Below are 25,430 nucleotides of genomic sequence, written 5' to 3'. Positions count from 1 at the left end.
AAAACTATTTGGTGTTCCTCCACTGTAAACCACATCACAATACATTCTGAATTTGGAATCTGGTCTAAAAAACCTCTGGTACTATGTGTACACACCAAATCAGTTGTCTTCATGCCCAATCTCATTGATTGAAATACATAACTCCCATGGCTAAGTATGACAGAGGATAAACACCAGCTAAAATGTGTAGTACTACTGTTTTAAGGTTTATATCCCAGGATAAACACCAGCTAAAATGTGTAGTAACTACTGTTTTAAGGTTTTATCCCAGGCATCTGATGCGCCCTACAATGTAATTGAAACAAACCAAAAAACGTTTAAGTCAAGCTCAGAAAAGCTTTTTTCAAACCATGCATGACGTCCACATCTGGTTAATGATCTCATGAAGTGCCAAAAGATTACATCTTAACTTTCAAAAAACATTTCCTCAAAAGGCTTAAGTGAAATTTAACCATGAGAAATGATGAGAGATTGTGAGTTTGAACTTTGGTACTCACAAACACAGGTCTGAAGACTCAGTCCCAAGTTCACATCTGGACCTCAATCTAAACAGTTTCCCCCCCCCAAATATTTTCAAATCCTTTGACTAAAGTAACACTTCATCCCTTTTAATTGACATTGGTTAGAATGAAACTGTCTAACGTGTATTCAGAAAGTCAGGACTTTGAGACTGAGAGTAGAAAAATAGCTTTCGTAGGAATTGAAAATATGCCGAAAACAATTACAGTTCACAACAGCCCAAAGGTTCAGTGATAAACTTCTCTTGAAAACCTATACCTGGTTATTCCCTCAAAATAAAGATTTAATGTACACAATCTACAAACTAGGAGAGAGAAAACCTTGGCATTATGGTATACATAGTTGACAGTCCATTTCAGCAACCTGCCAGCTACTAAAGCATTGTTAAGAAGACGTTTGAAGGTTGTTTTATATGAGTTGTTGTCTGTAGAGGTGCTAACAGCTGCAGGCAGTCTACTTCGCCACAGTAAAGGACTGTAGTCCAGTGATTGCTCTGCCCAGAATCAGGGCATGGATGTCATGGGTACCTGTGGAAGACCAGAAACAATAAGCACACACTTTGAATGGATGGTGGCAGCAATGAATAATCTGGGAATATCCAGAATAACCAAACTAAATGTGCAAAGAAAATACACTTCCTGCTCACTGATGGACTAACGGATTTTACATTGAAAACTGTTGCTGACACATCGTGTCTTCAAGATCTTTGCAGGTCTTAATTGTGGCAAAAGCAATACTTTCCTCCCATGCCTAACGCTCCCTTACTGCCCCCTGCCGGAGAGAATGTGCACTGACCCATCCACGCTCCTCCCCTCCACCCTCCTCACCTTCGTACGTGTTGACGGCCTCCAGGTTCATGACGTGGCGGATGATGTGGTACTCGTCGGAGATGCCGTTGCCCCCCAGCATGTCTCTGGCCTGCCGGGCGATGTCCAGGGACTTGCCACAGCTGTTCCTCTTCAGCATGGAGATCATCTCCGGAGCGGCTCTGCCAGGGGAGGAACCCGCAGCACACGTCAACCCCCTTTTTCTCGTCGGGGGATTCTTTGTTTCCAGGCCCCCTGTGGTCTCTTAAAATGCCAGCTATCTCCACATGTTATGTGATGCATTTGATGGTGGATATATTCATATATATATGTGGTTTAATCTGAGTTTGGTCCTCTTAGGAGGTCGTTTTTGACATCTACAAACGCCCTCTGTCCGGGTTTGCCGCGTCCAGCCCCTACGTACTTCTTGTCGTCGATGAGCCTGCCCAGTTGCAGGCAGGCCTGCAGGCCGATGGTGATCTCAGTCAGCATGTCGGCCATCTTCTTCTGCATCAGCTGGTTCCTGGCCAGAGGCACCCCAAACTGGATCCTGAGAGGAGAGAGAGGGGAGAGAGAGCGAGAGGAGAGCGAGAGGAGAGCGAGAGGAGAGCGAGAGAGAGACCAGACAAGGCAGCTGTGAGCTATGAGGTGGTGAACAGCAGGCAGGCTGAGTTGAATTCAAAATGACTATTATCATTATCAACATAACACTGTATGGAGTTTCCCGTGTCCAAAACATCCCGTCTCGAAACAGTCGCTAAACGGGTCTACGAGCCGTCCTCCCACCTGTCCAGGGTGTACTGGCGCGCGGCGTGGAAGCAGAACTCTGCCGCCCCCAGCGCTCCCCAGGCGATACCGTAGCGGGCGTTGTTCAGGCAACCAAAGGGACCCTGGACCCCCGAGAGAGCACAGACGTCAGACACTGCCAACCAGAGAAGCGCGGGAGAACCCACAACACTCCCGTCCCCATCCCCCCCCCTCACCGCCAGGCCGGAGACTTTAGGCAGCAGGTTCTCCTCGGGGACCTCCACGTCGTCCATGACGATCATGCCCGTGGCGGACGCCCGCAGGGAGAACTTGCCCTCGATCTTGGGCGTGGAGAAGCCCTTCATGCCGCGCTCCAGGATGAAGCCGCGCACCTTCCCGTCCTCGCACTTGGCCCAGACCACCGCGATGTCGGCCTCGGGGGAGTTGGTGATCCTGAGGGAGCAGGATGGGAGGGGGCGAGAGAGGGAGGGGGCGAGAGAGGGAGGGAGGCGAGAGAGGGAGGGAGGCGAGAGAGGGAGGGGGGCGAGAGAGGGAGGGAGAGAGGGAGAGAGTGGGAGAGAGAGGGAGGGAGGCGAGAGAGGGAGGGGGCGAGAGGGAGGGGGCGAGAGAGGGAGGGGGCGAGAGAGGGGACAGAAAACGGCGTCACGACAGTACGTAGAGGAGGGAGGGGGCCTAACAGGGCACTGTGTCGAGAAACCATCCTGTAGATGTGTTTATATATCTTATGGTTAGAATGTTGAGGAATATGGACAGTTGAGAGTTCTTGAACGTGCTTGATTAGCAGTGTAACATCATGACAAATACATTTTGCCCCGGATCTCTAACCACAGGCTCAGATAAGTTACTAATCAACATCAATTGGGTATCAAACAGCTTACACAACATCTGTCTCTGCCCGAGAACTTGAAGTAGGCACAGACACAAAGGTCAGATCTCAATGTGTACTCCACTTAATACTTGGTAGAAGTTCAGTTCTTTGCTGCTAAATTAAGTGTCCCAGGCAAAGCGAAATCTGAGCACCCTGCATAGGAGTGCAATCCAATATGCCTCACATTAGCACGCCCTTAAACAGCTTCCCCTTGTGGACGAACAGGATGTAAGAAGTGGCATGTTTACAACCCCAAAGCTTCTAGGGATAGACTTGACCTTGACTAAATATAGCCAGGGGAAAAAGTACATTCAAAACATGCGTCTTTACATTGCATACTGTTGCAATGTGATTAGAGAGTAAGCTGAAATACGCTGTTATAAAACACTGCATGTCCACCTCATGTGCTGAGAGATATCCATTTCAAGCCTGGAATTTGGCATCGTCAGGTATTATTTTGCCCATTTCTGGTGTCATTCGTGTCTGCTGTAAGTTGATTCAAAGCATAATATGAACCACAGGCTATAAAATAGGCAGATATCAAAGAGAATAGCCAAGAAGGACAACCGGAAGGATCAAACCAACATGCCAAACCAGACTATCTCCTCGAGGCTGCTTTGGACAGGGCAGTGCAGACCACACTGGAGGTAAACAGACTAAATAGACATTCATACAGCACTTTTCTACCTTAGCGGCACTCAAAGCGCTTTCCTACATACCGACAGCATGGAGCTACCATTCAAGGCACCGGCCCGACCATCAGGTGATCACCTGATCACCTCCCCCCCCCCGTCGTGTCTCACCAGGTTTTGGAGCCCGAGACGGTGAACGTGCGGCTGGACGGGTTGTACTTGGCCCTGGTTTCCATGCCGGAGGGGTCGCTGCCGTGATTGGGTTCCGTGAGGCCGAAACAGCCCAGGATCTCTCCGCGTGCTAGGTGTGGGGGGGGGGGGTCGTATCAGAGACCACATTAAACCATGAGGCATTTGAGGCTAGTTTCGTTAAAAACAAATGTATGGGATAGAATAAGTCTGTCGAGAATCCCTCATAGAGGTCGAAATCTCTTATTGAGTGACTTGTTGCTCTTGTAGGTTAGTTATAACAAAGTTAAGTCTTGTACTCGCTGTGAAATATTTTACTGTTGATTGTTCTTCTACAGGTACAGTCTTGCACTTTTTGTGGTTCATGTTGTTTTCATTTGTAACTTGTATAACTGCATGCTCTTATGGGTCTTCCCTTTTGGCACTTGTTTAGTTTTTTCACAATGTATGCTTCATGTTTTGGCTGCTTGCAATGTTTAGGACTACCTCGTTGTTATGATCAGTGACCTTTGTTCTTTTGTAAAGCTCTCTCTTGGAAGTCGCTTTGGATAAAAGCGCCTGCTAAATGCATAAATGTAAATCTCCTTCAAATCGAATACATCAAAACACGAACTGATTTGAAAGGTAATAACAAGGTGATACGGTGTCCTCCAGGACGATGGTGGCAACGTGCTGCTCCCCGACCCCCCCCCCCCCCCCCCCCCCCCCCGCTGTCCTCACCCAGCCTGGGGAGGTACTTCTCCTTCTGCTCCTCGGTCCCGTAGGCGTAGATGGGGTACATGACAAGGGAGGACTGGACGCTCATCACCGACCTGTAGCCGCTGTCCACCCTCTCCACCTCCCTGGCAATCAGCCCGTAGGCCACGTAGCTGGTCCCGGCACAGCCATACCCTGGACAGAGGGCAGGGGAGAGGACGGAGAGGGAGGCGGAGGCAAGGAATGAGATCATCCACATTTCAAGTGGTCAATTCATCGCTGTGTTTCTGGAATGACGCAAACAGCAGGCGGGGGCTACTTGAAAACAAATATCCTGTTTGCTCCATCACCCGTGAGGTGACTGACCAAAGTCCACTCCACAGAAATCCAAATCCCTCTCAGTTTCTACTTCTTAGCTGTGAATTGTGGTATGTCCAAGAGCAAGCATGCCAGTCAGGATCTTGTGGTTGGCTTAGCCCTGAAAACAAGACTGTGGCCTTGATCCATTTGTCCTTGATGGACGTACAAAAAGTCTAGCTAACAGATAAAAAAAAAAAACACAGAGCCTGAATCAAAAGGTTGTTGTCGTCTTACCTTTAATAGTGGGGCCGAGGACACCTAGTTCTCCCATCTCTGACACTATGTCACGATGGAACACTGAGGACGAGAAAACAGACCCGTTAGTTACGTCGGTTGGAAATACATCCACCTTCTACATTCTACAACAAAGGCAAAAGTGCAACTTTGAAGAGCACAAGAAATCTGGCATTCGGTTTGTTTCCTGTGTTTGTCCTGACGTGGTCTCCTTCAGCGCGTTGAACGTAGTACTCAAGTGTCGTGAGTGTCAGCATACTGAGGTGAAGGACTGAGTGTGTGAGGGGAGAGGGTGTAGGAAGCCAGCGTAGGTGTTTCTGTACCCTCGTGTCTGTTGGCCATGAGGATGCGGGGCATGAGTTTGTCTTGGCAGTAGGTACGGAAAGAGTCCCTGATCATGATCTCCTCTTCAGTCAGCTGACCCTCCAGCTCCAGGCCATCCTGCCAGTTGAACTTTACCTTGGCTGGAGGGGTGGGAGTGGGTCACAGCATGATTAGATGGCATCTAAACAATAACTGAAAGCACGTGTGTGTTGGAATACAAGTTAAAGTGATCGAAGTGACACGGTGAAGTATGGTGGGAGACAGCGATTCGGGTGGTAGGTTTGTCAACGTACGTGCTTTGGCTTTCTTCTCACTTGACCTCTCGGCATCTGTGGGAACAAGGTTGTGATGACACATACAATGCTTACTTGGACAAAAGAGTTGCCAACGGCAAACGAGTTATGGGTTATCTGTCTTCTTCATACCCCAGAGTGCAGGTGCAGCGGTTCCCTGTGCTCTGGAAGATGTGATAATAGCACATCTCTGCGAGTTGCCGAGCAGACGGCACACAGTGCCTCTCAATGCCATGGTCAGTGCACCTTTCGGGAAGTAAGGCACATCATTGTAATTATGTAACATGCAATTAGCAAAGCAATCTAACTTCACAACGTTGACGACTAGGCGAATAGTCTACCTTTTGTCCACCTCGTTTACAAGTAAATAGATTCACCAAGTTATAGTTGGTGGGTTATTTTGCAACCACATACACACACACTCTACACATTATCACAGTCAAAAACACACACACACACACACACACTTGAGTCGTGGCGAGTTGCGTAGTTTAGTCTAGACAGTGAGGCTTAAATACATTATTCGTTCAAATAAACGTTGAGAACTTCGAATGCTGAGAAATAACAAAAGACCCAGCAAGCTTGTGACCTGTAGGACTGAGTTACTAGCTAGCTAGCTTGTTCAAGCTAAGTCTGATATGCTTGCTAGTTAAATAGATAGTACTAGTCATGAATCGGCTATTTATTTAGAAGCTGTCACCACTGCCACTAGCATTACAGATAACAGGCACTAAAACATTGAATTCCTAGCTAGGGTAGTTAATAACAGCAAGCGCACTTGTGATAATAAACATACTGACCTGTTGTTACTGTTCAATGTAGCAATCCGTGACCTGACTTTCCCTTCTGACAGGTAGCAAAATAAGATACCTAAAAAGACAACCGTCTTAGCTTTTAGTGGTTATGATATGTCGCCATGTTGAGTGGGTCTTTTCTTACTTCAGTTTGGGAAAAGATTCAAATTTCATCAACATTTTAACTGAATATGACCTACACAATACTCACAACATTTGTATATAAGAAGCTACACACACCTGATGAAATATGTTGCCTAAATACATACGTTACCCGGAATGTACTAATGTCATCATCACTAAAAATGTCTACTTTCTGAGATCTCTCCGTAGTCCCTACCGTAGACACGTCCGAAGAGGAAAGAACTGGATTGGTTTATTTTTGGGGCGTATATCGACAGGGCGTGGCCATGGGATAATTTCTTTTCCGAGAATAAACAATCCCCCCAGTGGTAAAAAAAAAGGAATCAGTGATAAAAGCATTGAATGTTTAACTTTTTTGATTGCTTGTCATTCACGATGTCCAATCAGCCAAGATTGATGAACTACTTATGAATGATCAGCCATAAATTGACACCACACGAAGTAAAACCCATATGAGTTCATTTCAACCATCAAAGTGTTTTATCAATGTGTAGGCCTATACTATTAGAACATGAATACATTTCAAAGAAAACATTTACAGATTACTATTTTAAGAAGGATATGTACTGTATCTGGGCCTGGGTTTACCAGCAGAGTGCAGCATTCAACAACAAGTTGACGAAATCTGGAGGGGAGGACACTACCACACCACACCTGATCTCATCACCATGCAGACATACAGTTTAAGAACTGTAGAACCGAAAGGAGTTAAGGAATTAAATAGTCTACATCATATAAATGTCTTTTGAGGGGTTGGGTGGAGGGGTGTTTAAGTGTATTTTATTATTTAGGCTATTTGTTTGGCTATCTTTAAGTTTTAAATTAAATACTAAAAACCTGATTGGTCTTGATTTTAGGAGGACTTCAGTCATTCACTTACAAAGACACAACACACACAGACATATGGCATTGACCAGCTGTCCGGCTAAATTATAAATGAACAGGTGATATTCATTACAGTATTTAGGTTGTGTTAAATCATCTTGATAAAGTAACTTATTCAGGTCCTGATATTTATTTTGTGAAAGAATAATCAACCACTAATATCCATACATTCGTATTTAACTTTGAAGATAACTATCGTCATTTGCTCATCTGAAGGTAATGAGATATAACTTTTATGACTCACATGCATCTGACAGTGTGGAGCTAGGTGGGGACTGACTGTAATAAATAGATAATAACGCTCCGTTGGAATAGCGGTGCTTGCACTAGTTCCCGCCTACTGTACGTCCAGGGAATGGTTTGTTTGTTTGTCGATCAAAACTTTGCCAGCGTTCATTGGTCAATTCTCTCCAGTAAGGAATGTGAAAGTAAATGTTATGAAGTGAGTACAGATTGTCAGTAGACTTCGGCAGACTAGTAACATTGACCCACGTTCATGTTCACGTCAACCTTTTCCATCAATATTGGGAATTATGGTGCGTAGCTTTTAGGATTTCCTTTACAAGTCTTTACACCATTTCATAATGGAACTACAAGAGAAACCGAAATATGGTAAGTTTTCGAGTGTCCTCGAGCAACACAGCAGACCATTTAGACGTGCATCTGTCCTGATTTGTCAGTGAAGTCCACGCTCACTCAATCAAATTTGTCGTTTATATCCAGATAAGCTTTTGTATTACACACAGCCTCTCACGTCATTGTTATTAATACGCAAATTTGACTGTTTCATGGTTTCTCAGTTGCATATATTCTCATATGCTCTCATTCATTTCATGTTTTCATGATATGAGACAAAAGGCAAATAATGAGTTATGACATATCTGTTAACTATTCTCGAGGTTTCAATGCTCCTGATATTTGCAATTTGCAATAGTTATTTTGAGTTAAGACTATATTAATTGCCTGGGTTGTCCTGTCCCAACATAGGGGTTTCATGTGTTGTTGCTGTTACATTCCTCAGAATGGCAGGGTAAGCTTGGTATCTCCCAGCTGTATGCAGACAAAATGTGTAACTCCCAGCTAAGTATAGAAGGGATAATTAAAAAATACCTTCTATATTAGAAATGTCAGAACTGAAAATTGTTGCTTGAGATGTTTTAAATATTTGGCCCTGTACATCTTTTTCAGCACTTGTAATTGTGATTTAAACATACCCTGTAAACAAGCTTCTTGTGGTGACACACCCAATGATGGAAAAATAGGCTACAAAAATGTGATATTCTCAGATGCTATACCTTGGCATACATGTGCAGATATCGTCTGATATTTGATAGAGATTTTGATGATTGTACAGCACTGTTAGGAGGTGAAAGGTTAGCTTGATGGTTGACTTGTTCGTTTCACGTCTCCCTCTCCAGCCATAATGTGCTTTAATGTTTCCATCCTGTCTGGTGAACACACCCTTATCCTCGCTCTGTGCATCCCATGATCACTAATTGATTTTCTAAACTCCTATGATTCCTCTTTCCTTCTCTCTCTGTCTCTCTGTCTCTCTGTCTCTCTGTCTGTCTCTCTCTCACTCAAACACACACACACACACACACACACACACACACACACACACACACACACACACACACACACACACACTCTCTCCCACAACACACGAGCAAGAAGAGTTTTCATGGAAAGTCTAAAATGTCACCAACATCTTTCACAAGACTAACTATCCAACAAGACACAAAATATTGCCCCCAAAATGACTCAATTCATGTTATGACTCATAATGTAATGAACAAAGGGAAGTAACGCTACTTGAACAGCAGAAAACATACCCCATCGGTAAATGAATAATATATGGCATTGGCAGGTTATTATGAGATCATCAACAGCTAGAATAACACCGGGTCTGTTCTTTTCTTTGCCAGCTCATTGTTGTTGCTTTTTTCAAACTGCCTGGACTACATAAACAGAGCGTCAGAAACACAGCATTTAGCAGAAGGGCCAAAATTCCCCACAAGACACACAAGACAATACTCAAGGATATTCAACATCCACACAGGATCTTTGTCATTTTTTTTAACCAAGCAGCCGAGGATACATCCTGGAGAGTATAGGCGTAGATCTCCCCCTCCACAACCCAATGTTTTTCAGGTTGTAATTAAGGTTTTCCTGGTACTGTAGAGCCTCCTATGCAGTATTGGTGGGTGTAGTCCTCCAAACATAGCTACCAGCTAGGCTAGGCCAAGTTTGCTCTCACATCATGGAGTAATTTCAGGCCATGATGGACCAGGAAGCCTCAATAGGAGGGTCCCAGGCTGGATCATAGCCTGCCTGCAGCCATAAGCAGTCTCAGATGATGTGTAATTAGAAGACTTAAATAGGAGTGGTTTTGTAACCTGATTCTGTCACTCAGATCTTCACTTCAAGAGCCTGTCAGTTTGCTATGTTGTCCTTTTTTAGCTCGTCGTGGACATTTATAATTTAAGTTCCCAGTTCGTCTGTTTTGTATCCTGGCAATTGCTGTGTTCCCACCCTGACACGTTTCAGTGTGTTAAACAGACAGATGCCCTGCAGGAAAATGAAACTTTTTCCTTACTGTTAGCCTAATTTCACTCTAATCCATTCGCTCACCCAAACAGAGCCAAGTGACTGATTCATAAGCTGGTCCTGGATGTGCTACAGACAGACAGAAGGCAGTGAAGACTTGGACGCCGTTCGGGTCAGAAAGAAGGTGGAGAACAGAACAAGCTGTCAGGGCCAGCCCTTTTAATAGTTGGGTTTTGTTATGGGACCACCCTCACAGGAGCCATGAGGAAGGCTCAGTCTATTTGTGTACTGTGCCAGTCGTCCCCTGCTGACCTTCCCTTTCCTGACTGGTCTCCAAAGCTGTTGACCTTGGCTGGGATTCTGCTGCGTTTCTGTTAGTCCTGATGACACAGAGCGTGAAGGCCAATGCCCTGTATGGTGGTCAGATGGCTGAGCGGTTAGGGAATCGGGCTATTAATCAGAAGGTTGCTGGTTCGATTCCCGGCCGTGCAAAATGATGTTGTGTCCTTGGGTGAGGCCCTTCACCCTACTTGCCTCAGGGGAATGTCCCTGTACTTACTGTGAGTCGCTCTGGATAAGAGCGTCTGCTAAATGACTAAATGTATGGTGCATGTGCATGCACCATACAGACGGAATTAGAATCTGCAAAATATATACATATAAACATATACATATAAAATCAGTGGTTAGACAGGGCACTTGCTAGAGTTGCCAACGATTGGCTAGATTGTTAGATTGTTTGTAGAGTCAGATTCTGTGTCTAGTTTCATGGATTTTTTTGTTGTTGACATTCCTTCTGCATTTCAGTGAATGTAATCAGGTTTTCTCCATTGTTTATGAGTTGGTACTTACAATGCTGCTGAAGCTGTGCTCTATTTTTCTCGCTTATTCTGTTGAGGTAAACTGGCACCAGACACAAAGAGCAACTGTCTCTGAATTTAATTAACGTTTTATCTGTTGAAAAAGTTCACAACCAAGTGGTGATTTCACAGACTTCTCCAAATGTCCACTCTTCATGTAGAGACCTTGTTTTGACAGCAAACTGTCACCAGTACACTCCTGTTGTTTGTACTGTATATATGGTCGGAACTGTGCCTGTCACTATCATCTAGTCCAGCTGTGAAGACATTAGATGCAAAGAGGTCTGAAGACCATACAAGACACACATCCAATAGACGATGTCTAGGAACTTCATTTTCTGGTTTTGGAAAACTGAAACCGCAGTATCACTACACTGTTGATCATCAGCAGAATGATGTTCAAGGTAAGCATTTCTCCACACCACGTCAGCTGTCTGTAAGGAGAGACAGAACGAGTCACGAAGGAGAGACTGGGAGGAGAAAGAGAGACTGAGAGGAGAAGGAGAGACTGGGAGGAGAAGGAGAGACTGGGAGGAGAAGGAGAGACTGAGAGGAGAAGGAGAGACTGAGAGGAGAAGGAGAGACTGAGAGGAGGAGGAGAGACTGAGAGGAGAAGGAGAGACTGAGAGGAAAAGGAGAGACCGAAAGGAGAAGGAGAGACTGAGAGGAGAAGGAGAGACTGAGAGGAGAAGGAGAGACTGAGAGGAGAAGGAGAGACTGAGAGGAGAAGGAGAGACTGAGAGGAGAAGGAGAGACTGAGAGGAAAAGGAGAGACCGAAAGGAGAAGGAGAGACTGAGAGGAGAAGGAGAGACTGAGAGGAGAAGGAGAGACTGAGAGGAGAAGGAGAGACTGAGAGGAGAAGGAGAGACTGAGAGGAGAAGGAGAGACTGAGAGGAGAAGGAGAGACTGAGAGGAGGAGGAGAGACTGAGAGGAGAAGGAAAGACTGAGAGGAGAAGGAGAGACTGAGAGGAGAAGGAGAGACTGAGAGGAGAAGGAGAGACTGAGAGGAGGAGGAGAGACTGAGAGGAGAAGGAGAGACTGAGAGGAGAAGGAGAGACTGAGAGGAGGAGGAGAGACTGAGAGGAGAAGGAGAGACTGAGAGGAGAAAGCTGCGGCTAACAGAGCAAAGGACTGTGCTGGTATGCAAGTGATGACATCATGCCCCTGTTGTCTCTTTCACTAGGTTGGTCACAGGACACCATCAGTGTACAAAATGGGCCTCAGCCCGTATGTGAACTTAATCTGGTGTATAGACCAGCATTTTGACATAAAGAATTAGGAGGACCCTCCATGTGTTTTTCGAAAGAATGATTTGACCCGTGTGGTGAGAGGAGAAAAAGGGAGAAAGGAGGAGGGACAGAGAAGAGGGGTGAAGCGTAGTGAAGGGAGTGAGTAAGAGAGGATGGGAGGATGAGTCAGGGCAGAGAAGAAGATGAGTGGATAACTAGGGGAGGGTCTGAGTCAGAGAAAAGATGAGGGGAGGAAGAGTGGAGAGGGAGAAGAATGGCTGGAATCTCCCCTCAGGAAATGACTGTGAAAAATAAATGGAGACAAAAATATACCAAGGCAACCCTCCCTCAGATCTAGGAAGCCCTAAAAAACGAGACATTGTCAAGGAACTGTCTTCCTTAGACAGATTCTGGAGATGTTGTAGCATTGCTGCTAATCACGACATAGCCACTGACTATTCTTAGGGCTGTAGCAAATATCATTTAGTAGTATCAAGTAGCCAACCTTCTAGGCCATTAGCAACATGACGGGGCAGAAACCAAGAAATAGAATTAGCCTAAATCATTTCAGACGGGCGATATTTGTAGATTAAAGATAGGACCAGTAAAACAACACACTGCCAACTGCCTTCCTGCCTTAACAATGAGTCCTACTGCTATTATGGGCTGTTTTAAGTAATACAGAATCATCCACTGTCTCCTCCTAAATATCACCCTACAGATACACAAATCACTAGCATGTTGATGAGCTAATATTGTAACCTTTTGTTTCTTTTAAATGTAGACCAGCCTTTATTTTGGCATGGCAGACCACCATGACAACCAGTTTGTGCAGGCAGAGCCGTTTCGAATGTGCTTTACGTCTTCCGAGGAACCTACAGGCAGAGATTCACCAAAAGTAGAGGTCTAGCGTGGTACTAAAATTCACAAGAAGAAAGAAGTTCTCTTGTCAGTGGGTGGAAAGTTGGCCCAGCCCAAAGTGAACCCAGAGCTATAACATGAGAGCCATAATGAAGCAGAACAGCATGGAACGTTTTTCAGATTCATTCCAGATGAACTTTTTAAGCACTGTACCAGAAGTTTTTACTATGTGCTGTCTCAAAACAGACTTATACTGTACTCGTCTGTCAATGTCCACACAATATCCTCTCCTTACATGCACTGGAAACCAACACATTCAATACTTGACTGCTGATTCAGACTGGTAGAAATCACCCCACAATGTGGAATCTTCTTCTAGTATGCACCACCAGAAGTTAGAGCTCTATAAACAGGATGTGGTTTGGATTCGTTAAACAGTTCCAGGCCGGCTGGATGGAACCAGCTGCAGTGTTGTAGCATGACCACCAGGGGGAGAATACATATCTGAGACTGGGGAACATGCACACATGGCTTTGTAAAATCTTACCTGACTTTTATAAACTTACAAAAAATGTTATTCTTAAAATGAAAAGTGCAATTGTCATTTAAATGGGTAAAACAAGAACTTTATACCCATCTATTTTGACAATGATTGTTGGGATACAACAGGTACTACTTATTAGGTGAGATGATCTCAGTTAGATTTGCAAGTCAAAATGTAGTGTTGGCTGGGTGAGGTTGATCAGGTAGTTTGACGTCCTGTGCTCAGCTTGTGCGACTGACTTAATTACCAGCACACCTGCATCTCATCAACCACCACTTTATATAGCAAATTCCCTTGTTGTCAGTTCAACTCACCCTGAAGCACTCGTTCGCCTGCTTGCATGGATTTAAATTGAATACAGGTCTATGCTAGAGTGAGTCCGTGCTTGCGCCGATCCTGCTTGTAAAATCGGAAGGAAAAGTTTATCTCTCTCGCTCTCGTTTTCCTCAGAGGGGGGAGGGGCGGGGCCCGTGTACAAAAACAAGCCATCGTGTTTCCACCCTTCAGCGGTTCTTCCCACCCCTCCCCTCTCTGTAGGTGTGCTACCTGCTGGGTGCCTGACTCTCTAAAGAGTGCAGGGAAACTGAGAAAGCGAACAGGGTACAAAGACAGGAGTCGAATAGACAAAAGAGCTCTCTGTCGAGTGAAAAAGGGGAAGAGAAAGAGAGAAATGTGAACAGGTGAAGCCGAGGTTTGAGCCAGGCAGCTGTTGGGGGAAGAGCAGAGGGCAGCGTGGAACCCCTGTGCAGCGCTTCCCAAGACTGGTTGGACAAGTTTCCCGACCTACCTCCCTCCCGCTCTCTCACACTTAAACGCGTTTCAAATCGTTCATACTTTTGTACATAGTTGTCTGGAAAGGAAGGAAAGGGCAGAATTAAAAACATCAGCCTGAAGAACAGGAGGAAGGAGAGGGAAAATCAGTTCAAAGATCAACCCCTGAAAGGAATTCAAGATGCCAGAAGAGAACTTTTACGGAAAAAATGGTACAGTCACTTCTAAACTCTTTTATGATGCATGTTGTTTTACCAGGGCCAAACTATCTTGCCAGTATCTACCTTGTGTACGAACTGTAATGTATCTAGTACCTCACGGTTGGTTTTGTGTGTCTCTTGACAACGCTCATTGACTGGGTTGTTGGCGGGTATCCCACTCCTGAACAAGATAAACTGTCACTAGCTTGTTGAAGGTGTTGGAGTAACTTGTTGGGTGTAGAATGCAGCTCAGAGGTGAAACGGGAGCGTCCGTATCAGTGTCAGCAATGGCTGGGCGGCCTGGGAACGGGCGTGGGTGGATCGCTGGTTGGCAAAGCTGATTGTACAGGTGGACTGAAGTACACTGCAGCCTTATTTTATCAGTGTTTTCTCTTTCCTTAATCAAATAAGGCTGTGTGTGTCTCTCTGTCTGTGTGTGTGTACACAATGATTAAACCCAGTTAAAAGGTGCCTGGTACCCTTATTTACTGTGCTCTGTGGTAGCTATGAGGCTAGCATGTGCATGTATCTAACATGGCTTGGTCTTCTTAACTCACCTGGAGCACCTCAGACTATCATCCCGTTCAGCCACACATCCTCTCTCTCCCAGCGTCTCCCGGCCTGAGTGGAGGTGAGCTGCTGAGCATGCCCAGTGGAGTTATGTTGTGTCCAGGAAACGCATGACTGCATTAGGGGCTGCATTAACGTCGGCCGTGTGCATTATTAATGGCCCATGACGCCACACAGAACATCATACAGCTGGTGACGGCTGAACCCAGACAAAGCAGAGTTCTCAGACTGTGGACTTCTAGCACTGAGAGATGGGGCCTCTCCTCAGTTAACAACCACAGTTGTAGATTGGGCGTGTTTTTATATTGTACCGTCAGCCAGTCTCTGGTTTAATTGTTTTGGTCTCTGGAATGGTCGTCTCGCTGTCTGAGGATTATTCTTTTGTGGAGGGAGAGGTCAATAAGCTTTAGCCATATAGTGGTGTTGCTGACCTCAAGTGGTTGCAGGGTGGTACTGCAGGATGACATGCTGCATAGTGGGTGCTTAGTCACCAGGGAGGAATCTCTGGTTGCCGGGTGTGTCTGTGTTACCCTAGAGCGACGAATGATCTGACTGCCTGGGGGAGGAGAGGGGGAGTGTAGTAAAGGGGAAGGATTGCCTATTTGAAGTATTTACGATTCCCATGAATTAGACCTAACTGTAACATCCATGTTTTTGTCATGCTCATTCATTTATGCTCTAGAGTACTTGATATTCAAAGTTATTTGGCAGCCACACACCGATGAGGGTAATGTAGCATTGGGAGTGGAATGCACGGGTTACAATCTCATGCTGTTTCAGAATAGTTCTCATGACGCTACTGTTTTGTGTCTGCAGGTGAACCAAGAAAATATGACCCCACTTTTAAGGGCCCCATCTATAACAGGTGAGAACATTTTAATGTGAGTTCCCTTTAACGATGTCGGCCCCCACAGCCCCGCTGCCTTAACCGAAGCGTGACTGATCTCTCTGTCCTCCTCTCTCCAGGGGCTGCACTGACATCATATGCTGCATCCTCTTCATCATCGCCATACTGGGCTATGTTGCCGTGGGTATACTCGGTAAGGACCTTAGCCAACCCCTAAGATCTTGTGGGACCTGAGAGAATGGATCTGTGATGCTGAATGGGAGATGTGATGTCATTTCCTCTTTGTTTCTTGGCAATGACCACTGTAATTCTGTGCACGTATAGTCCTTGATCATTTGCTGCACTTTGGATGTGCACATTTCTTTGGATACATTTACATGTATGCATTGAGCAGACGCTTTTATCCAAAGCAACTTCCAAGAGAGGTAGATGGAGAGATAAATGTATGTGTTACGTTGATAAACCTCATCGTTTGTACATCCAAACGGTATGCGTTTAGGAACCTAAGACTCGCTCTAGTAGTGGCGGTTGCTCTCTTGTTTGAAGTCAAACGTCCAGCTGTCTCTCCGGGTGGTAACGATCCCCGTGTGTCCTCTTCTGCCCCCAGCCTGGTCTCAGGGCGACCCCAGGAAGGTGATCTACCCCACGGACAGCAGAGGGCAGTTCTGTGGGCAGGTCGGCACTCCTCTGGAGTAAGTCATCCCAGGACACTGAGCCGTATGACGAAGCGTACACAATCATTACCCCGGGTCGTTGACTCATTGTCGTCTCCTGGCTGTTTATTCACCACATTTCTTTGGGGATTCGCCGAAAACGTGTGTGTGTGTGTGTGCGTTGACTGAGATGTGTGGTTTGTGTGTGTTATTGCTGCAGTCAGAAGCCCTTTTTGTTCTACTTCAACATCATGAAGTGTGCCAGTCCCTTGGTGCTGCTGGAGTTCCAGTGTCCTACCACACAAGTAGGTCCACCCACACCAGACCGAATCTCTATCTTCTTACCCGCATAATATTTGTCCACACGACTCCTCCATGGCTATTCCCAATCATTGATAACTGCGGAGCCACAGTCTGTGTCTGTAGTGAACTGATCTTGCTTCACACACTGTTTCTTGTGACATTCCCCCCCCAGATGTGTGTGGAGAAGTGCCCTGATAAGTTTATGACCCTCGTCAAGGCCAACATCAACAAAGAAGACTTCAAATATTACAAGAACTTCTGCCAGGAGGGGTTGACCGACACAATGGTGCTTAAAATGCCAGGAATCTTTCCTCGCCATGGCTTTCAAATAATCACATTTCAAATGTGTTCATTTCCCAAACGATGTTGCCCTTTCTGTCTGAAGAATTTAGATCAATGTTTATAAAATGATCTGAACCGGTGTCTGAGAGTGTGGTCTTGCCCCTTGGCCGTGTGTTTTAGACTGTACCAGAGATCCTGAAAGCCGGCCTCTGTCCTGCCATGTTGACTCCTAGCAAGCCCTGTAAGTCTACCGTCTGTCACTCCAACCTTTACATACAGTATATCCCACATCACTAACCCTAACCCACATCACTAACTTGCTCACATTACTGGCCCATTCATCCTAGTTCACTCTGGTACCCTTTGTGTATTCAGTATGTGACATGCTGGAAAACAAGACGAGATGTTTATGTTTGTTGTGCTTGTTGCCTCAATGCTCAGTGTTTTTTTTTTTCTTCTTCCTATTTCTATTCCTACACGCACACACAGTCACACGGAGATGCTTCCCAGCCCTGGGCCAAAAGGGAGGCGAGATCACCGTGGGAAACAGCTCCCATTTTGACGACGGCTCGGGGACAATGAGAGACGCCAAGGACCTGGTGGCAGGGGTCAAGTAAGCTCACTGGTGGGAGTGTGGAGCCATGAGCCACTGCTAGCACTGGAGGGATGGTAGCCCCTCCCTCCCCTTTTTTGCTGTCGTTGCACCCCAATACTCCCCCACGTATCCCATCCTGTAGTGGCTGTGTTGTGGTTTTAGAAGAGTCCTGCTAAGTGAATGCATCGTGTGTTCCCGTAGGAACGCCACAGTGGTGATCGAGGCGCGCCAGGTGGCCATGAAGATCTTTGAGGATTACACTCACTCCTGGTACTGGATCCTCATGTAAGGGGCTCTACTGCCTTCTCAGCGTGGCTCACTTTGAATTGCACCTACCGGCGAGTAACACTATCTAAAATGTAACGCGGGTCTCTCTCCCTGTCCCCTCTTCTCTTCTCCTCACTCCAGAGGCTTGGTCATCGCCATGCTCACCAGCCTGTTGTTCATCGTCCTCCTGCGCTTCCTGGCAGGCATTATGGTCTGGGTGATGATCGTCATGGTGATCCTGGTCATAGGATACGGTAAGCTGGCCAGGTTGCTTTAGTAACCACATTTATGCTACGGAGTAGCAGGTGAAGTCTCACTCCCGATACAGAACAGTAAATAAATGTCTCCCCCTTTTGGCCTCTGTTTGTGTTGCGGGTCAGGCATTTTCCACTGCTCCATGGAGTACGTCTCCTTGAAGGAAACTCCTGGTTCAGACGTTACACTGCAGGACCTGGGCTTCCAGACGGACTTCGCTGTCTACCTCCAGATCAGACAGACCTGGCTGGCCTTCAGTGAGTAGAACCTTTCTGTAACCTGTACCAAAACCCCCGCATTACCACCTGGCAACCTCCCCTAAATCTTTACTGAACCTGAAAAGTTGACATTTTTGGAAAACGTCTTTGTCGTGACAACTTTACGTTAACCAAGACGACAAAACCTGTCAATGTCTTTATGACAAGTTGAGTCTCACCTCAGTTTGTTGTTTTGGTGTGAGCTTCCGAGTTTTAGAGATATTGGCTGTGGAGATGTCTGCCACCTTTAGAATATAATGGAACTTGATCTGGTGGTGCTCAAAGCAACAACAAAAACAGATTTGAAAAACTCAACTTTAATGTCTCTTTCCAGAAATCATGACCCAGCTAACCAAGATATTCCACAGACCCTTTGAGCAGTTCCACTATTGTGTTTCTGCCAAACGACACTTGCCAATCGTATCACTGTGCTGAAGCAAGCGTGCATCCACCAATGGATGAGAGGCTCATGCAGGGGTGTAGTTCGGTGTAATGTCAAGTTGTCACAACAAAAACAGTGACGGTTTGTTGTCTTGCTTCATGTCAAGTTGTCGTAACAAAGACATCCCAATGCCATTGTTACATCATAAATGACCTCATGACAAGTCATGAACGCCCAGTGTCATCCAGGCCACGTCTTGGATTATAACGGTGTCAAGTCACTCTCATGCACACCCCCTTCAAATAAAATGTCGCCAAGGATGAAATCATCTCTCTCTTTCTCCCTCCAGTTATCATCCTGGCCATCGTGGAGGTGGTCATCATCCTCCTGCTCATCTTCCTCAGGAAGCGGATCCTTATCGCCATCGCCCTCATCAAAGAGGCCAGCAGGTCAGAACACAACCAGACAGTGTGTCTGCTACTCTGGTTGTACAGCCCATTAGGGGGGGGGGGGTGGAAATGGCAGGGTCCGGAGTGCTTGACTTCAAACTGGATTTGTCTGGCTGGGGAAGGCAGAATGGATTGATAAAACCGGCTGATGAGGGCGTTCAAGAACAGAAGCTCCTTGAGAAATGGAAACGTGGCCAACTCGAGCCCGTCGATGGTCTGCTCACGTGGAGTTCCTCTTGATTGGCCGGCTTGTTGATGTGTTTGCGTTTTGATTTCAGGGCCATAGGGCATGTGATGTCGTCTCTGTTCTACCCTCTCTTCACCTTCGTCCTCCTGGCAATGGTCATCGCCTACTGGGCCGTCACCGCTGTGTATCCTTAAGCACCTGGGAAATGGATTCCTCTGAGTGAGAACTACATCACTATGGAGATGTATTGTAGTCCCTTCATGTGCACAAAGTAAAGCAAAAGGCCTGTGTACCCATGTTTGAAGTAACTGGTTTAGGACCAAGATGCCATCTGATATTTTGCTGCCCCACGCCTGAACTGGCGCCGGCTGGCTAAGAGTTGGGATTTGTAGTTTTCTGTCCGTCCTGATGTAGTCCTTGACAGCCCTGTCCAGTTTCCTATCCACGTCTAACGAGCCCATCTATAAGGTGTTCAACGAGACGGCGTGTGAGTACTCCAGACAGAACTGCGACCCAGCTGTAAGTCCCACCGCTGCCCTATACTCACTTTCACATGCGCGTCTCGTCTTCCTCGACGGGTTCCCTTATCGCTTTCTCTTTCTCTTGTTCGTTCATTCTCTCCTCCTCCCAGAACTTCACCACCTCGGCCATGAAGGCCAGCTGCCCAGACTCCGAGTGTCTCTTTGCCTTGTATGGTGGCGAGACGCCCTATCACAAGTACCTGATTGGCCTGCAGTTCTACAATGTCTTCCTGTTCTTCTGGTGCGCCAACTTTGTCACCGCGCTGGGTCAGATGACCCTGGCCGGCGCCTTCGCCTCCTACTACTGGGCCTTTGTCAAGCCTGACGACATGCCTGCCTTCCCCGTCTTCTCCTCCCTAGGGAGATCTCTCAGGTGTGTGTGTGTCTGGGGAGATCTCTCAGGTGGATCCGTTTATCGGGGGGGGGGGGGGGGGGTGTCTCAGGTGTGCGAGTGGATCCCTCAGGTAGGTGTGTGTTGGAGATACTGTAACACCTCCTATATCCTGGCCAGGTACCACACGGGATCTCTGGCCTTTGGTTCCCTGATCCTCTCCATCGTCCAGGTCATCAGGGTTCTGCTAGAGTACCTGGACCACAAGCTCAAAGGTCGGTCAGTCTGCCCTGGCCACAGCGGGACAGACCATCACACATTTGATTTACTTTATTCATTGAGTGGTTGACTTTATTTATCCAACACTGGGGACATTTCACAGTTACAGCAGCTGATTTAAATGGATACGAATAAATAAAAATGTTGGACATCTTTGTAGTTTTAAGGGGAAATGTCATGAACTAATATGTTGTGCTGAGTTACTGTTTCTTTTTGCCTTTCTTGTCTTTTCAGGAACAGAGAACAAGTGCACTAAGTTCCTGCTCTGCTGCCTCAAGTGCTGCTTCTGGTGTCTGGAGAAATTCATTAAGTTCCTCAACAGGAATGCCTACATTATGGTAGCCTCATCGCCAAACAAACTGTTCCTTCTGTTACTCGAGTGGATACAACTGTAAACCACTATGCTTGTGAGCTATTGTGGATGCAAATGTTGTACTACCGGAGCAGAGTGTACTCAGCTCTCACTGTGGAGGAAAAGGGAAGGTCCTAGTTTTGAAAGCCCCCAAGTTCTCATCTAGTCTTTCTGCTACCCCTCAGGTAGCGATATATGGCAAAAACTTTTGCGCGTCCGCCAGTGATGCCTTTTTACTCCTCATGAGGAACATGATCAGGTGAGTGAGGTCCCGTGTGAGTCTGGAGTGTGAGAGGGGGGGGGGGGGGAGTTCCATCACTGAGTCCTGTGATACGTTTGACGTTTGACACCTCAGGGTTGCCGTCCTGGACAAGGTGACAGACTTCCTGTTGTTCCTGGGTAAACTGCTCATTGTGGGCCTTGTGGGTAAGTCAGCCACTATGACTTGTTTTTAGTATAGCCATAAACCAAAAAAATAAATGAATACATAAACCAAAGCCATAAACCAACCTTGAACTTCCAAGTCCTCTAGTTTGACCATTACGTCTTGTATATGTAATAATAATGATCCATAAAAGAATAACTGCTCATTTTGAAGTACATATCTAAGACCGGTTCTCCCTACTTCATTTCCCAGGAATCTTTGCATTCTTCTTCTTCTCTGGGAGGGTGAAGGCGTTGGAAAACACAGCCCCTAACCTGCACTATTACTGGGTGCCTATCCTGGTAAGTTGGCGGCCTTAAGTCAACACAACACTGGCAACGATTTCCACATAAAGCAACAAGAAGCAACGAAATCGCAAAAACAATTCCACCGTGTTAACCCAGAACGTAGTGAAAAGACAAACATCCAGTATACTAATGGGGCGTGGACTGTCGGGAGTGGTTAGTGACGTTTCTGTCTGTCCACAGACTGTGGTTGTCGGGTCCTATCTCATCGCCCATGGGTTCTTCAGCGTGTACGCCATGTGTGTGGACACTCTCTTCCTCTGCTTCTGTGAGTATCACCATGACGACCCCTCGCCGTGTTTCACCGCACATGTATACTGTACACGTGGCATGCGTATGTGACATAGAGGAGGTGGTGAGGGGTTCTACAGGAGAGGAGCAGAGGCCTCCAGGTACAAGAAGAGGTCAGGTTTGAGGGACGCAGGGGGTTGTAGTCTTCTCGTACAGAGTTCAGACAAGTCACACTCCAGGACCTCCCGCAAGTCGAGCTGAAGTCTGTTACATTTCCATAAAATGTACTGTTCTGGGCTGGCTTCAAGTTATGGCTGCACATCATGGTCAACTTTACAAATCAGTTCAACTACAGGTGCTCTGCTATCAAGTTCATGTTTATTGCAAATTAGAACACTTTATGGTGATCTTTTGCTAACTTCTTGTAGATGTGATTGCATGGAGGTCTGTCTCTGCTCACAATTGCATGATTGGGTCTTTTGGTAATGCTTTACTGCTATATCAGCACTGTGTTATTGTGTACTAATATGGCTGAATGGTAACCTGAGCTTAATGGTAACTTGCTAATCATTGGTGATTTGGATGTTCTGGGTGTTTTGGCAAAACCTAAAATGCACAAGGGATGCTTTCGCTTGAGATTTTGACTTTCTCTTTCTCTCTTTTGTTCCTCTCTCCCTCAAATCCATATTCCTCCATTTCATCCTCTCTGCCTCAATATTTCCCTTCCCTCTCACCCACTGTCCTTGTCTTTGGTTTTAAATAATCAATCTGCCCATCCCTAAACCCCGAAACAAACCCTATCCCTGATATTCTTTTGAAATGACTCACACACGCACACACAAACGGCAACACGAAGGCGAGGACCTGGAGAGAAATGACGGTTCGGTGGAGCGTCCATATTTCATGTCTGCGACCCTCCATGACATCCTGTGGGAGAACAAGGCTCCTGAGACCGGGGATCAGGAGGCCTCTCTACCCCTGCGGTCCTCCAGCCAGGAGGTCCAGGTCCCGCTGCAGCTTCAGGAAGGGGAGAAGAAGAAGGAGGAGGAGGACACGGGTTAACTGGAGTAGTTAGAGCAGAGACGCTGTTGATGGGCAGAACGAGGTCAAGTGGCGGAGGGCTTCTAGTCCACTCAAATACCTTTTTTGTAGGAGTCTTCAGAAGTGCATAGAGACGTTTTGAAGCATTTGGACTGTAGGGGGAAGACACTAGATGAATCGCAGGCCGTTGTCAAATGGTGTTTGAAGTCTTTTCAAGGACTGTATATTAAGGTTTGCTTAAACCTTGTACTGTAGGAGGTGCTCTCATGTCTTGCCCCCCCCCCCGTCCTGTCTTAAGCCAAGTCACGTGCCTCATTTATAAACGTCCAGCTAAAATAATTTATGGTTTACAGATTACTGTAGCACTTATCAGTATTAATCTGTGGTACAACTTGAACAACGTTAAGTGCACTTTTATTTCTCAAGACCGATTCACTGATGGCTACAGCCATGAAGTGATCGTTTTGTATCCTTTGGTAACTTCCTGATGGAGATGATCGTCAGGGTAACAGCTCTATGTGAGAGTCTATCTAAATCAATCCAGTCTAATATAACACATCTTGACTTGCATTGACTGCCTGTCAACACAAGTGTTTTATCAGCCTGGTTTTAAAAGGCACAGTCTTCACTTGCACTGTGTCACTAACAATGTCAAATGAGCCTTAAGTTTTTGCATTCCCTCCATCTGGTTGAGCAGACATGCAAAACTAGGTGACTCGTGCCTCAAGTCCACGTTTTACAGGGTAGTTCCAGTAAATATAGTCGACCGGAAACCACAGGACGGCCCAGCCCAGCTTGACTACTGTAGGATCGTTTATTGTGGAAAAAGTGTATTTGAAGAGGAACAGTTTGTTAGGGAATTCATCTCCGTGGTAGAGCTTTCATACTGAATCTCCTGTGCCTCCTTTTCCTCCGTGCCGTTTCTGCATGTTGGTAGTCATGCTTATGATCACTACAGGATTAAAGATGGTTTCCATTTCCTGCTTCTTCAACTCCTTTTTTTTCTCGGTGTTCTAAATGTGGGGGGACCCGATGAATGGGAGATCTTATCAGAATTGTCTAGATGTTTACCATACAGTTACTGTAACCCCTTCATAGGCTGGATTCACACCAAGGCAGGTGAATGTTTGGATGCATGTTGACTGTTTCCAGCTGTAGAGAACTGTTTCCATGTTATGACATATGATGCCGTATTCCACATGGCTATTTACATCTGGTCTGGCCTTTTGTTGTAGATGTTTGACATGAAAGACGGATCTTGAGCGCCTAATTATACGTTTGTGTTCTTCAGTGGAGGACCTCGAGAGGAATGACGGCAGCGCCGAGAGACCATACTTGATGTCCGAAAGCCTCCTCCAAGTTCTGAAGAAGAAGAACAAGGCGGAGCCAGCGGAGTAGAGCGCCCCCTGTGGGGATGGAGGCGTGCGTGAGAGGAAGGAAAGTCAGGCTGATGTCCATAATGGTTTGAAATTCCAAATGTAGTGGAATATGGCTTTTTTAAAGCCGGGATTTAGCCAAAACTATTGTGCTGGAACACTTGTGTCATTGTGTATGTGATATCAGTAGTGTCATGTGTCCACACATGCACACCAGGGGCAGTCCCCCCCCCCCCCCCCCCCCCCCCCCCCCCCCCCCCCCCTCTGGTTCAGGTTGTGTAAAAGTTCCCCAATGTAGTTTAAGCCAGAGCTGCATCCGAGCCAGGGTGTTTTTGTCAGGTGTTTTGAATTTGCCTCGCAGTTGTTTTTAGGATTTAAGTATATATATATATATATATATATATATATGACACCTCCTGAATGGAAAAATGTACTTATGACAATCTGTATGGTTAGTGTTTGATCTCACTTTCTCAAATGTCAGCACAAATATTGAGGTACAGGTATTTTATGTGGAATATTGTTTTGGAGTGAGTTACATGAAGGCGGGCGAAGAACGAATATGGATTATACACCCACATACTGCAGGTCTGCACAGAAAAGGTCTCGTTTCTGTCAGTTTCAGTTTTTGATAATGGAACTTGAATACTATGCAACTATTTCAATGAATACTAAAGAATGATTTTGTCAATACTACCAATTCCTTTTAATTTAAATTTTTACCAAAGCTGTTTATAGTCAAGCCTATTGGCATCCCTATATTTATCAGCAACCTTAATGCCTTCTCTATACCAGCTCCTGAGGACACCATAACATGTCCGCAAACATCAAAATATACCTTTTCTCTCAAGGGTTCTTAAGCACAGTTTGAAGCAGTCTCTTTGTGTGACATGTGTAAACTTAGCCAGGAAAGCATGCATGGTAAAATTAACCTGTGGTATTTGGCATGTAAGTGTGTTGTTTCTATAAACTAAAATAAAAATGATTTTTTTTA

The 25,430-nt window shown here is 46.0% G+C and overlaps 2 protein-coding genes across 6 annotated transcripts; one reads left to right on the top strand and one right to left on the bottom strand.

Moving 5' to 3' along the window:
- Nucleotides 1-322: 322 nt before the first annotated feature.
- On the bottom strand, nucleotides 323-13,960 carry LOC124479297 (glutaryl-CoA dehydrogenase, mitochondrial-like). Of its 3 annotated transcripts, none has more exons than XM_047037994.1 (13): nucleotides 13,873-13,960; nucleotides 6,490-6,559; nucleotides 5,822-5,935; nucleotides 5,690-5,725; nucleotides 5,396-5,536; nucleotides 5,073-5,135; nucleotides 4,503-4,673; nucleotides 3,765-3,894; nucleotides 2,309-2,525; nucleotides 2,112-2,215; nucleotides 1,750-1,875; nucleotides 1,347-1,507; nucleotides 323-1,046 (listed from the first exon to the last, which is right to left on the bottom strand). In XM_047037994.1, exons 3-13 carry the CDS (start codon nucleotides 5,922-5,924, stop codon nucleotides 973-975), a joined length of 1,326 nt encoding a protein of 441 aa, XP_046893950.1. In that variant the 5' UTR covers nucleotides 5,925-5,935; nucleotides 6,490-6,559; nucleotides 13,873-13,960; the 3' UTR covers nucleotides 323-972. The 3 variants fall into 3 exon arrangements, with proteins under 3 accessions (XP_046893950.1, XP_046893951.1, XP_046893952.1); XM_047037995.1 differs by lacking the exon at nucleotides 13,873-13,960 and adding an exon at nucleotides 6,824-6,842; XM_047037996.1 differs by lacking the exon at nucleotides 13,873-13,960 and adding an exon at nucleotides 6,724-6,742.
- LOC124479258 (choline transporter-like protein 2) lies at nucleotides 7,961-25,430 on the top strand. Of its 3 annotated transcripts, none has more exons than XM_047037927.1 (22): nucleotides 7,961-8,124; nucleotides 15,916-15,964; nucleotides 16,066-16,139; nucleotides 16,554-16,638; nucleotides 16,820-16,904; nucleotides 17,075-17,188; nucleotides 17,365-17,425; nucleotides 17,674-17,797; nucleotides 17,981-18,064; nucleotides 18,188-18,300; nucleotides 18,427-18,558; nucleotides 19,290-19,389; nucleotides 19,668-19,760; nucleotides 20,011-20,095; nucleotides 20,208-20,470; nucleotides 20,609-20,703; nucleotides 20,942-21,045; nucleotides 21,245-21,318; nucleotides 21,415-21,485; nucleotides 21,697-21,785; nucleotides 21,972-22,056; nucleotides 24,352-25,430. In XM_047037927.1, the coding sequence occupies exons 1-22, from the start codon at nucleotides 8,097-8,099 to the stop codon at nucleotides 24,456-24,458; spliced, it is 2,115 nt and encodes a 704-aa protein (XP_046893883.1). In that variant the 5' UTR covers nucleotides 7,961-8,096; the 3' UTR covers nucleotides 24,459-25,430. The 3 variants fall into 3 exon arrangements, with proteins under 3 accessions (XP_046893883.1, XP_046893882.1, XP_046893884.1); XM_047037926.1 differs by lacking the exon at nucleotides 7,961-8,124 and adding an exon at nucleotides 14,093-14,541; XM_047037928.1 differs by lacking the exons at nucleotides 7,961-8,124; nucleotides 24,352-25,430 and adding exons at nucleotides 14,093-14,541; nucleotides 22,876-24,039.

Source organism: Hypomesus transpacificus, chromosome 17 (genome assembly GCF_021917145.1).
Source record: "Hypomesus transpacificus isolate Combined female chromosome 17, fHypTra1, whole genome shotgun sequence".
In the NCBI taxonomy this organism is placed as follows: domain Eukaryota; kingdom Metazoa; phylum Chordata; class Actinopteri; order Osmeriformes; family Osmeridae; genus Hypomesus; species Hypomesus transpacificus.
The sequence above is the reverse complement of the archived record's forward strand: the minus strand, read 5'-3'. Positions and strand labels throughout refer to the sequence as shown.